At 36.6% G+C, this 14,349-nt stretch overlaps 1 protein-coding gene across 5 annotated transcripts in view; it reads left to right on the top strand.

Moving 5' to 3' along the window:
• Hgf (hepatocyte growth factor) overlaps positions 1 to 14,349 on the top strand; it is a 76,916-nt gene that overhangs the window by 22,783 nt on the left and 39,784 nt on the right. For 4 of the 5 annotated variants that reach the window (XM_008828989.3, XM_008828990.3, XM_029561552.1 and 1 more), the window contains 2 exons: positions 2,132 to 2,252; positions 3,764 to 3,882. In XM_008828989.3, coding sequence (XP_008827211.1) covers positions 2,132 to 2,252; positions 3,764 to 3,882 — 240 coding nt within the window. Of the gene's footprint in view, positions 1 to 2,131; positions 2,253 to 3,763; positions 3,883 to 5,249; positions 6,975 to 14,349 lie in introns of those variants that run through there. The other variant, XM_029561554.1, reaches the window with a different exon arrangement.

The raw sequence follows: 14,349 nt of genomic DNA, 5'->3' as shown, positions 1-14,349 counted from the left end.
CTATATTAGCCTCTCAGGTCTGTGAAAGAACCTGTTTATTTTTTATTCCAACAACAACTTTTTTTTGCCTTCTAAGACATATTATTTGTTTTGATAACTTATACTTCTTTGTTTTTTCTTTTTTAAATCACATCAGGGTACCACATTTGTTGTATAAATTTCCTGTATAATTTATGTATTTTAATTTAGACTTAAATGTCCAAGAAGAACCTCATCTAAACAACTTTTACCTCAAAATACTTAAAAGTTTAGAACAGATCACAGTATTTATTCTGTTACTCACAGTGAGGTCCAGGAACTAGCAGCATCTGTATCTCCTGGGAGATCTTATTACCCCAGACCAACTGAATAAGGATTTGATCATTAAGAAGATCTGAGAGTGATTTTTATGAACATTAATTTTTGGAGAATGATTGCTCCATGACATTCATTCTGGAAAGCAGTTATGTTACGGAGTCATTGATTTCAGTTGTGTAGCATTTTCCCCAATGCTCTTAAAAATTTAAGTCTAAAAGTGTTTTAAAATACTGTCCATGGTACTGCTTCCTAGAAAAGCGTATTCACTTTCATTGTGAGATATGTTTTACAAACTGTATTGGTTATGGGAACTATACTAGATATATTCTGATTCAGAAGTATCATATTAGACTAGAAATTACCTATTCTGAGGATATGTTTTATGTGTGACTATAGTAATGTAGTCTACTTTTGCATTCAATACAAATGAGCAACCAACAACAGTAAATACAACAGTCACATAATTTTCATTGAAGATATCAAATCTTGCATTCTATAAAGGGGGGACTAAATACATTTGTGCCATTGAAATGGAAAGCCAAAATGTAGTGAGTCATAGCCTATGTTGAGCATTTCAATGTGGAAATGACCTTGGCTAACCTGAGCATCTTTGTCAATGTGCTGTTGGACCCTCTCATTTATAGTTCAGGTTCTTATTGATTGTATTCTGGAAGAATCTCAGCTTCAAAAGAAAGAAGCTGAACTGATCCTTTGTCTTAATTCATGTACTAACAAACTTGAAAGAAGTAGATGGACCAAGCCAGTAGATGCATCGTATGTTCCAGACAGTTAATAGTTAATGACCTGCTAATTTATAAAAATAAAAGATTCAGAAGAAAAGATGATTCTAATATCACATACCAAAACACCCTCAATATTTGTTAGGCAAGATTCCAGTGCATAAATTTTAACATGGATATCTTTCCTCACTTCAGCTAAAGTTAGATGATCAGTAATCACAAGATACAAATGATGTGTTTGGAGAAGTTTGCCGGATTCTTAGGAGAGCCAAGCAATGATTTATTCTACAGGATGCTTGCTGTGCTACAAATCAACCTTCTGTTTGAGAAATCTCATTTGCAGCTAGTTGATGTGACTCAGTTTTCAGTGTGACTTGAGACCAGCCAGAGGTGAACAATTAATTAACCCACAAAATCATCAGTAAGATCCTGCATAATTTGATCAGCTTTTACATTTTAAACTGAGTGTGTATGCCGAGTTCAGTAGCAGGTCATCTTCTGTCCCAAGGTAGGTAAGAACGTGCATGTCCCACCAACTCAACATGGACATTCACTAACAGAATAAAGCAGCAATTTCTTTAAAAAATGTTCTTTGAATTGCATCAAGCCAATATTTTGATTGGTCTCTTTAATATATCGATTCTTAATGATGACACTGACTGAAATTAAGTTGCATAATCATAATATTTGTGTTTAGAGGGCAAGTTGAGAGAAATGTTGTTTTGGTGAAGATATAGACACTGAGCTCTTAGCACAGTAAGCCAACAAGGGAACACTCTCCAAGGGTCCATCTTAAACATACAGTTTCTTTGTAATTCTTGGGCAGTTATTGAACTGAGGCAGCATCTCGATCTTACACTAAATCTCATACGACACTTTCTTTTTTAAAAGTCATTCAATTACCTGCTTTATTCCATAGGGAGAATTTTATACTGCTGTTTATGGACATTAGACCTCAATTTAAAATCGGGATGGTATGTAGGGCTGTCAGAAAAATTGTTATACAATTGATTTCCTGTTCTTTAAAATGGAACAGTGGTAGTCTTGATTTCGTTACCAGACACAACTAACACGCCATACTTTAATTTTATTAGTTGAATGCATGACCTGCAATGGTGAAAGCTACCGAGGCCCCATGGATCACACAGAATCAGGCAAGACCTGTCAGCGCTGGGATCATCAGACACCCCATCGGCACAAATTCTTGCCTGAAAGGTAAAAATGCCACTGGATCTTGCTTCCATTGATCCTCTTTCCGTACCACTATGGAAATCTTTCTATGCTTTCCTGTGGGGTATTGACGTATAATGTGGGGTTTCCCTTAATGTTCAGTCTTCCTCTGACACAGCTGCTGGAGCCTGTGTTTTTGCTGAAGATAGCTAGTTGGAGAGAACTGATTTGTGATGAAGCATATGAGAAGACTAGCTACACTTTTAACTGAGTCTCTCTAGTCAAGATGATTTTGAAGGCAAAGCTGGCAGTGGGTTGGCAAGTGGAAGCACGAAAGTACTGAACAATACTTCTTCTTGTTTCCCACAGCAAAACCAGACAACCCCAAATAAAACAAAGCAAAAAGCCAACGTGGCTATTTAAGTAATGACTATTTTGAAAGCCCAGCCTTTCAGCAGAGGGAATATGACTAAATACAAGCAAATCTCCTTCTAGCATTTCCAGAGACTCAGGAAATATGAGTCACGTGTCTAACACCGTAACAAAGGTCATGCAATCATGGAGCAAACAGTTCTTTAGTCATTTTGCCCTCATATATTTTGAAATTGCCGATGGGTCTAGAACTTTATACGCATGTATGAAATTCTCAATAAAGCTTTTTTAAAAGTTAAAAAACATTGAAGTAACTAACATTTTCCCCTAGAAAATGTTTTCAGCTCAAATAGTTAAAAAGAGCAAAAATGATGTCATCCTTTGTTCATTCATTTCACATGAAAGTTTTAAGTTGAGAAAAGAAAACAAAGGAAATTTTTACTTTTATCACAAAGGATATAAGTGGAAATAATTAGAAAGGCAGCCCATCTCTACTTTCCTTTGGAACTAGGCGCAAGGTGTTTTATTAAATCTATTTGTTTTACTTATTTCTTCTTAATCTTATAAATGGAATTAAATTTCTACTTTTTAAAAAAGCTTGCTATTTCTTTTAAGTGGGAACAGAAGGGACATGGTAGCAATTAAATTCAAATCACCAATTCAGGACTCTTCTGATTTAAAGGAGGTGGGATGTGGAGAAAGTGGTGTGATGGAGTTTGTCTCCTGTTCTGATGGAGGTGAGGGCATGACCTAGTGAGGCTCCACTTCCAAAATTGAGCTATCATTAGCAGCAGAGCTATTGAGGCTGAACTTTCATTTTGAAGTGTAAGCCTGCCTTAGGAAAGGACCTGCTTTCCTAATGAGCATTCTACACGAGGTCATGATTTTGGAATTTATCTTTAATTGGACTCTGAAAAAGAGTTGCAGTTTGAGATTTTAACTAGTGGACAAGTCCAAAGGGGATTAACATTAGTAACAAAGAGAATGATACTATATACTTAATGGATTGTATAAGTTAAATTTGGTAGTTAATGATGGGCAGCCCTTATAAAGCAAATGACGGAAAAGTGGCTTTTCCCTGAGTTGGTAGCATCCAAGCTGAGTGGGAAGCTCTTGAATGAGCTGAGGTCTGTGTGGTGTTTCCAGGCAGATTTACCTGACACTTTTCTTGGTGTGGTTCGCAGATACCCCGACAAGGGCTTTGATGATAATTATTGCCGCAACCCTGATGGCAAGCCGAGGCCATGGTGCTATACTCTTGACCCTGACACCCCTTGGGAGTACTGTGCAATTAAAATGTGTGGTAAGTTAGGGTCAAATTTATTGCTTCCTTTTTCTCTAGCAGACTGGATCTAAGCAGCCGACCATTATTGAGACAGTTTAACAGCTATTTTACTTGATACCTTTGAATGCACAAATTTTAATATTTTTAAAATACATAATCCTACTTAAATTTTTGATGGTAGCTATTTTGAAAGGAGTACATGCACAAGTATGCACATAAAAATGTATACTTGCAGTGGTAAATGCTTGCATTTTATTGCCATCAAGAAAAATGACAAAAATCCACAGAGGAAGAAAATATTCAGGGAAAATATGCAACATCCCAAGTCGTCAGGGCTATAACAGCACCAACCTTTGAGTCTCACCTTTCACTCCTGGATCCTTTGTCTGCCTGTTCTCTCCAGAGAACAGCCTGAGTCTGAGACATCAACTGACTATCAACCTCTTTTGGTGAAAGGTAAACACTTTATTATGGAAAACTATGCCTCATAGAAGCTTCTCATGGGTGTCTTTAATCTCTAGTGGGCAATCATTCTTTTTCTGGCTATCCCTGTACACAGCCTGCATTCTATTTCAATCTGTTTCTTAGCAGTTCTTAAGGTCTCCTTCTAGGTGCTGGCCCATGGGTAGTCACCCAGAATTCATGCTAAAATATCTCACCTTCTTACTTGTGATAGCCTTTTAAATTTGTGTATGTGGTTCTCTCTTTCATGGCGAGTAAACATTTCTTCTCATCTTTGAAATTTACCTGGATAATAATTAGAAAGGGACATGCTTTTTCATGACTAAATGTCTGATTTTTCTACCTGGAATATGAAATGCATTAAGATCAATAGAATTGCATACATTTATTAAGATGTAAAATGTTATAAATTGCCTTGGTAGTTTAAAAATATGCATAGGTAGATATATAAATAAATTATCTACATGACCACGTGCCAGCACCCTGTGTAGCATGAAATTATGAGAACATGGATAGATATTTGGATCTTTCCCTGTAACAGCTTGGTGGGGATATTTCACTAAAAAAAAAAAAAAAAACTAATCATATTATTCACACTCTTGTACTGTCAATGTAGTTCTTAGACCTACTAATTAAAGGAAGTGTTTTGGGTAAGTCACAAAACCATAAAAAAGGGACATGGCATGGCATATGTGAAATTACTGCAGAATTGTGGAGCCCTTCCGCATGAAACACAGTGTTCCAGGGAGAATGAATCATCTGTTTTGTCTTTTGAAATAAAAAACGACTCCTGTGACAGTGTTTCTCTGTTGAGACCAGATTAGTGCCACTCATTGACTATTTAATTGTACTCATTCTTCCATGACTCTAAATCGGTTAGACACAATAGACCAATTCCTTCTCATCTTTTGTTTGTGTTTTAGGTGTTTTAAAAAACTTTCTCCGTAAGAAGACCAGTAAACATGTACATTCATGTGAATACACAGTGATCATACACATGAATGCACAGACACACACATGAACACACTTTCACATGCATACTCAAATACACTTATTCATCATTTGACTGGCATGGGCATACCAGGAAATCCAAGGGCTGCTCTCCTCTGCCAATCTACGCAAAATCTTAAGGGCGTTTTTAAAAGAAGTTGGGAGAGGAAAGAAAATGAGTGGAACATTCCATTATTGCCCTTTCAGACTTTTTGGACAAAGTCACATTTCCAATCAAACCTGAATTTTGCTATTGTGCATTGCCTTTGAATATAAGAACAATGGAGACACTGAGTAGAGAAATATTTGAAATGCACTAACCATATATTCATGCTATTTGTTAATGTTGACTACTAGCTTCATCCATCATAGATAGGTATACACATGTGTACTTGTGTGTGTATTTCCAATGATCGTAGAAATTTTAAAAAAATCAATTTCAATATATTAGACTCTTCAGAGGAATATGATGAAGTGAAGACTAAAAGATACTTCAACAAAAGCACATAAAATATAGACCACAAAGAAACAAAGAATAAAAATTAAAGGAATAAGCAAGGGAAGATGAAGTGAGGATGGATATGAAAAATATTAAAGAGGTTTAAAGGAATGTATGGATGAAAAACTAGATAGAGTTGGAAGTGGGATGGAGAAAGAGAAAAGCTTAATGTGCTCCCCAGAGTATTGTATAGATGTCTATCTGAGAGATAATAATAGGAGAAGAAGATAAGTGATTTCATTGAGATGGGATACATCTGAAGCCACTCTTCTGTATGGTGTTGGGGAATGTCATAGTGAGTAGAGACAGCAAAAGCCTCAGGTGCGAGACAGTGTCAGCGAGAGAATGCAGATGCAGCTGTTGGTCCCCTTCCTGCAGAGCATACATTCAGTAAAGCTTTGCAGAGCAACCACTATACATCACACACTTTACTGGCTGCAAAGAATGAAAAAGTGACAGAAGTGGACCAAGTTCTATGATAAAATTTCAAAACTTTAACACGATTGCCAAAGCGTAGCTGGCACTGTCTTGCTATTGAGGAATTCATAACTTTTAGAGCCAAAATTTGAATACTGCTCTTATTTATTTTATTGGTGAATAAACTGAAAGTTTGTCTCTGTCACTCTAACCTTTTGTATTTCAATGTGCACCTGGAAGTGAAGGATGGATATTGCCCACTGTCTGAAAATGTGTCAGGGTGGTCTGCAGAAGGCTTCTTAACCTCCCTTCACAGAATATTCCTTACAAAGGGATATCTCCCCAAATGTCAACAGCCCACAGACATTCCAGATGTGTAACATTTGACAGTCCTGAGCTTATGGAATTTTAAGATATTACAAACATATAACAAGATTTCAAGTTCTGTGTGGCACTTGATTGAAGTACTGGCTTTCTTAAGTATGTTTTACCCCTGTGGTAAGCTTATATTTGGGTAGGTTTGTTTTGTGTATTAGTTCACTGCTTTTTAGACAGGAATAAAATTTGTTTAGACTAACTGTACAAAGTATAATTGGCCACTTGTGCTTACAAAACTCCCTTGTACCTAAAGTCCATTAGAAAGCTTCACTGATTATTTAAGTCACTTCACAAACTTCATGGGCTGAAGATACCTTCATACCCTGATATTATTGGGACCCTCAGAATGTCTCTGTGGATTATGTAAACCCATACTTACTGTATTACAAATAAAAACAGAAATTAAAGTATGTTAATTCACTGGTAACAATGACTACATTGGATGGTAATACATGCAGTTTTAATTAGAAAATCTACAATTTTAATAGGAAACCTGCAGTATTGCAACCATTTGTGAGTTTTGAGCTTTTGCAACTTTCTTAATGACATTTTAATAGAAGGCAGCCAGGTGTTTTGTATTTGCTTCTGCTCCAGTCTCTTGGCTTAATACACATCACAAGAGTAAGAGAAGCTCTGCTGCACAGTTTGCAAATGGTCTCACGGCCAATATGAAGACAGTTTTGATTTTGCAACTCCCTAAGGGATCATAGGAATGTCAGGTGTTCCTAAACTCCATGAAAACACCCTTTTATTGTGTCAGCTCATGTAATGCTGCTGTGGTCCCTTAGGGTTCCCCAACTAGGATATACTGGTTGATGTTCCAATTATCTCAGCCTCTTAAAACTTACCTATTTGGTGACTTCTATCACTAATTATCTATCTCTCTGAGTTTCTTCATTAATTCTACAGTAGAGTCTCTTCTGTAATTTTGATTCTCATTGGCATTGTTGGTGCCATCATTTAACTACTTCAACATCTAAAAGCTTAAAAAAAATCCCAACTCTAGCCCTCTTCTTCATGATCTTCACCAGGAGCTGCAAGTGTCATCTGCTACGGGCCTCTCGAATATGGCCATCTTTGATCATCACAATCCCTTTTATCCAAGAGAATATTATTTTCGTGAATACTAATGGCTTTCTGACTATCCATTATTTTCCTCTATTTCCTTCACATTACAAACTAAACAATGTTTTTAAAAATCTGGTGATTTTTTTTCTTATCCTTAGGATATAAAATATACCCACCTCTCCCTAAAACACACACACACACACACACACACAGAGAGAGAGAGAGAGAGAGAGAGAGAGAGAGAGAGAGAGAATTTTAAAAAGTACTCAGGAGGCAGAGGCAGGTGAATCTCTGTGGGTTCAAGGCCAGCCTGGTCTACATAGTGAGTTCCAGGACAGCTAGCGCTACAGGGAGACCCTGTCTCAAAAAGACCAAAAACAAAAAAATACTTAAAAGACTTTAAATCCCAGATAATGACAAAACCATCTTTTACTTCTCTCCTAAATTTCCAACAGCCTATATAATCTCATATGCTACATTTTTCTCCAGGATTCCCTGCTCTCTGTTCTAGCCACAATGGTTTTATTCTATTTCATGTGTTCTGTGCTCCTATGATAACTCATTTATTCCTAACATTATTTCTGTCTTGAGCAATCATCTTCTCTCCTCTGTCTAGGTTATAGTTATTTTTTTGTTTAAGTTTTAACTCAGCTATCATTCCCACCACTATCAATTCTTTCCTTGTCCTCTTTCTTCTTTTCATCTCAGGGTGTTACTGTGTATGTATCTCTGACTTTACTGGTACCCACTATGTAAATCAGGCCAGTCTCAAACATAACCATCCTTCTGCCTCTACCACCCAGTGCTGGAATTACGGATATGTACCATCATGTCCAACTTCCACAATTCTTTTAAAAAAATATTTTAGATTTATTTTATGTATATGAATGTATTTCCTGTATGTGTTTAAGTGCACCCATGTTGTATAACGCCCACAGAAGTCAGACGAGGGTGTTGGATCCCCTGGGACTGGAGTTGTAGATGCTTGTAAGCTGCCATGTGGGTGCTGGGAATTGAACCTAGGTCCTCTGCAAGAGCATCCAGTGCTCTTAACCATTGAGCCATCTCTTCAGGCCCCCACAATTAATTCTTAATTTTATCATTCTGACCTAATCAAATACCAATTAATTAATTTTTTGAGATGGGGTTTCACTGCGTAGCTCTGCCTGACCTGGTGCCTGGCTGGCTTAAAACTCAGAAATCTGCCTGCCTCTGCCTCCCAAGTGCTGGAATTAAAGGTGTGTGCCACCATGCCCATGCCTTGTTCAGTACCTTCTTATATCCTTAGTATGTGTCTGCATGATATAAACATCCCTCATGTACTTATAAGAGTTAGTGCTTTGGTTAATGTTTTGGTCTCTATACGAAAATCTGTAGTCTAATATAGCAGAGGACTGCTTCCTTTTCTTCTTTACTTTTTCTTTTTTGTTTTGATGCTTAGTAGGCTGCTTCAGCTATTGCAGGAGTTCAATAAATGCTTGTTGAATGAATGCTAGTCACATTCCTAGAGACAGGTAGTTTTTCATTTTTCTGTAATGTTTCTTGGTACTTCTTCTGCAATTTTGGATTTTCCTATTAAAAATGCCTAAAGCTTTTGTCATGCTTTCCTGCATGGCCACAGCTCATCCCTGGGTTTATGATCGTCTGGGGTAGTTGTGTTTCTTAGCTGCCTATTGTCCAATGGATTTTCTTTTGCATCAAAAATAAAGAAGTCTTATGTTATTTCACTTAGATTATCTTTGTTATTTTCATCTTCTTAATTTTTTAAAATTTGTAAGTGCTTATATTTCCAGAGCCATTTTGGAAGTATGAGCTGCCCAAGTCTTTCACAGTTTAGATTTCTATTTGTGGTATTGCAATGGACTGAACTGTACAATCCTCCAAATTTAAAAACCGAAGCCTTAAATCTGCATGTAATTATATTTTGGCCTAGGTATTTAAAGAGGTATTTAACATTAAATGGAGTTACGTGAAAGAGTCATAATCCAGTAGGAATGATGGCCTTTAACAAAAGGAAGAGAGTTTTCTCTCTGTTCCTTCATCATGTATGCACAAAGCAAAAAGCCAGCCATCTGCAAGTCAGGCGGAGCCCTCAATTGAAACCCAACAGGTCAGGACACTGGTCTTGGACTTCACAATCTCCAGAACTGTGAGAAATCAAATTAGCATTGTTTAAACTGCATCCATAGCATAGTCTTCTCTGATAGCAGAGAAGATTAATACAGATATATGGTCATTTATAACAACTGCAAAAGGATTTCCTTGCAGTAAAAATGAATATTGGCATTTAAGAATACAATTATCTTTAATGTTCATTGTGTTCATATGCTAGGAGCAATTATTTTCCTCCTTAAAGAAAGCTGATTGTTTCATTGAATTTTATTAGTAAAACCAAGGCCAGAGTACAGACTCAAGAAATAAAATAGTATAATATTGTGAGTCAGGAAAAGAATAATGCTATCAATATCCTTTCCCAAGGGAAAAATCTTTCACTTGGCTATCTTTTCCAAGTCATCTTCTAAGAAATAATACTATAGACTTGAAGACTTTTCATAAATGTCTTGTCTCCTGAGTATTTTGTACCAGAAAAGGTTTGGACAAAGTCCAGGGAACTGTTTCAGATATGAATACTGGCTTCACATGGAAAGCAAACGTGCAAGCAATTTGAGGTTTGTGCTTTGGAGGTCTTTACTACTTTCCCATGTCAACTTAAAAACAAGAAGCTCTTTAAACTTACAGTGAATCTAATCCTGCCCTTTGTGGTCCAAAGAGCACAAATACTGTTGACTGGAGAGTGGCTTTCTAGACTCTACCTACTCCCCAGTGACCGTCCTAATGTAAATCCTAGATTTCAATTGTTCTTCAGTAGCTATTCGTAAGAAGCTGTGAGGTGAACTGAGCTCCAAGGATTAATCAGATATTTGTCTACCGGCATGTTAAGTAATTTTTTATTAACAACTATTAGAAAAAGAATAGGAGTATGGAGCTATGAAGTTGGCTCAGGACAGAGAGAGAGAGAGAGAGAGAAACTTCAGAATTCCCTGTTATGAAGCTAGTTGTGGTGGCTAAAATTTGTAATATCAGAACTTGGGTGACTGGAGAAATACAATTATTATGAATTTGAGGTCAGTTTGGGCTACAGAGTGAGACTCTGCCCCCTACACCAACAACAGTATACCTATCTCCTCAAAAAAGAGAGAGAGAGAGAGAGAGAGAGAGAGAGAGAGAGAAAGAATGAGAGAGAGGTACACACACAGTGTCACATTGTGGTGGCAGGTGGTAGGGGGGTGAGAACACTAATAGCTTACGTCTCTTTTGTAATCTCAGTTTTGTTTTGGCAGAGGTTGTAGCTTGGAAAAGATTGTGAATAGAAGCATTTATTTCCATACAAAGTATAAACGTGGTTCTTTGTAATCTATGTGTAAACCTCTATTTCCCATTCACCAACCTTAAAAAAATGTTTTTGATTTATTTATTTTTGTTTAATGTGTGTGAGTGTTATGTCTGTATGTATAAGTGCATCCTCGGAGGACAGAAGAGGGCATTGGATCCCCTGGAACTGGAAGTGCTGATGGTTGTTAGCTGCCATGTGGGTGCTGAGATTTGAACCTGGGTCTTCTTCAATAGCCTGTGCTCTTAACTGTTGAGCCATCTCTCCAGTCGCCATTCATAGAACTTTATCAGGGACTATAACTTCCCTGAAAAGTTTTAGTGAGGTCTTTACAGAAAACATTGATTGATTGATTGAGTGAGTGAGTGAAGAAAGAATGTTGTTGTGAAGCCCAAGCTGGTCTTGATTTTATGACATCTCTGCCTCAGCCTATCAAATGCTGGATTACAGGTGTGTGCCACCATGCCTGGATTGATTGATTTATGGTTAGACGTCTTGTGCTATTTATATCTGTCTGAGAGCAAGATGCTTGACCCAAGAATGAGATAAGTTCATCCTCTTTCTCTAAAAGAAGTCTATTCACATTTGGAAGCTGCCTTAAAATGTTACCGCAACTAGACCACAGTACATTAACACCAACAGAGTAAAATGAATCCTCCAAGATGCTCCTATCATATTTGATCCTTTTCTAACAAGACAGTGGAAATTTCAATAGCAAATGTTGTGTTCCTTAAAATATTTCCAAACAGAAAACTTTGTGTCTGTCTTCAACGGCAAACATTCCTTCACTCCTAGGCCACTGAGGAACACATAAATATCTTTGCATCTGCTTCCAAAGCGTGGCCACCACTGACACTCCTGGAGAAATATTTTATTTGTGGGGAACTCTCAAAAGAGTTCTTGGTATGTTCAGTGTGAACTTAATAGACATACTTGCAAAAATATTTGTGTATGTGGTGATGGTGTATTTTAAAAATATGTTGTTTTATCTTCACTTGATCAGCTTCGGTGGATATTTGGCAATGATACTCTGCTTCTTTAACACTTAGTTTGTTCACTAGAGACTCTTCAAAACCTTTCCCTATTCATGTCCCGTGCTGAAGGATTAAGTACAAAGGAATGCCTTTCCCAATATTTAATGGTCCCTTCCAAATCAATTACCATGAAACATGTTTTGTTTTTGCACCAGGTTTTGATATTTATATAGTAGGGAAGCAGAAGAAATCTTTTTTTTACTGCAGTTCAGGAATAAGTTATTTTATTTGAATAGCAAGTATGTGAGCAGTGATGTCAGACATTTCTATCACAGTTAACGGTTTATGAACAAATCATTCATCATGGCATTCATCAGATAATGTTTATTAAATGGCCTCAAAAAGTCTAATAATAACTCTTATTTATTGATAAGAAATTATTTAGTTACCTTGTTCTACTAGTATATCTTTATTCACTCAAATTATTCATTCTATGCATTGCAGTCAGAATTGCATGGTTTTGGTTTATGATGTCATTTCTAGAGCTAAATGTTAAGTGAGATAAATGTAAATGCACCAAGCAAGTTTGTACTTGGCACTTAACAAAAATACTAGCTGAATTATCTATTTTGTGGTTAAATTTTGAGCTGCATTTCCAATAAGTTAAAACAAAAGAAAAAGAAAAAGTAAAATAAAGACATTTAGGATTCTGTAGGTAACAACAATTCACTTATTTTATATCTTTATGAAGCCCAATGAACAGTTACATTTATTTGGCATAATATTGTATTTTCACATGCAATAAGTCTGCATTTGTCATAATTTTGGATATTAAAAAAGTATTGTTTTCTACCTCTAAATTAAAACATTTTAAGTAGTCTGAACTATTTTATCCAAATCCCCCATTTTGTGTGTGTTTGTGTGTGTGTGCATGTGCATGTGTGTGATATGTATGTGTTTGTGTGAGTGTGTGCATGTGGGTATACATGCATCTGTATGGAGGACTAGAGGTGCCTTCATTGACACTGGTGCCTTCATTGTTTTCCACTTCAGTTTCTGAGACAGGGTCTCATTGAACCTTGAGCTCACTGATTTGGCTAAACTGAACGGCCAGTGAGTTCCAAGAGGCTGCCTATCTCTGCTCCTACTCTCAACTGGGGTTGCAATTTTTGCTTGCACACCCAGCTTTTATAGGGCTGCTGCAGATCCAAAATTGAGTCTTCATGTTATATGGAAGGTACTTTACAGACTGAGCCATGTCCCTGGTCCCTCATAATTTGGGTTTTAGGTTACTATTCTAACATGCTTTTTTTTTTTTTTTTTTTTCTTCAGTGAATACTGAGTCTTTGAGATACGTGACTTATGTGTGTAATCCCAGCATTTGAAAGTTGAGGCAGGAGGACTGATCATGAATTTGAGACCAGCACTGTCTCAAAACACAAAAAAAGCAAAATGAATGATAAATAAATAAATAATAAAAAGATGTTAAAGACACAGCACTGGAAAATATATGCAGGAAAGTTCAGAAAAATTGTCAGTGGTTCAAAAGATGAGGCTTTTATATTTACATTTAAAAGTGACATATTATTTAATTTAATCTGGTTGGAAACTCCTGCAATTGGGATAGTTAACTCTAGCAATACAGGCTTCTGAATTTGATGCTGACATTTTAATGGATAAAACACCAGTGAGATATTTTCCTTAATATTGTTATATGATTGATTTTCTTAGAGTTAGGGTTTTTTGAACCAGGGAGGATGGGCATGACCATATGGAAACAGAGTCCTACAAGCTCCTGGGAACCTGCTCATATGATTCTATGGCAATGGTGTCAGCATACACAAGTCTCATGCAAACTCAGGCAGACAAAACCCAGCATAGAACTTGGAAAATAAACAGCAGACCCCAATCGTATCTGAATAAATATTAGCAACTGATTGCTTCTAGGTGATGAAGAGCTGATCTTCCTAAAACATGGGACTATAGACAGACTTGACTAGACCACAGTTGATGGACTTGCAGTGACTTGACAGAGTAGGCCTTAGCAGGGATGTGGGTACAGAGGTATAAAGATAAATAAGATAGTTTGAGATGTTCTGAAAGAAATAAACAAAAATTCAATTAAAAAAATCAAAAAAAAAAAAAAAGAAGAGATGAAAGGGGTTAGAAAGGAGGGGGTAGATCTGAGAGGAGAGAGTTAGGGTATCTGAATATTGTCAAAATACATTGTATGAAATTCTCAAAGAATCAATAAAATTATTATTTTTAAAAAGAAAAAATATAGATTTTTCTTATCACAGAGGCTT

This window comes from Nannospalax galili, unplaced genomic scaffold (genome assembly GCF_000622305.1).
Source record: "Nannospalax galili isolate Female #2095 unplaced genomic scaffold, S.galili_v1.0 scaffold973, whole genome shotgun sequence".
NCBI classification, from domain to species: Eukaryota; Metazoa; Chordata; class Mammalia; order Rodentia; family Spalacidae; genus Nannospalax; species Nannospalax galili.
This window is presented reverse-complemented; position numbering and strand designations above follow the sequence as displayed.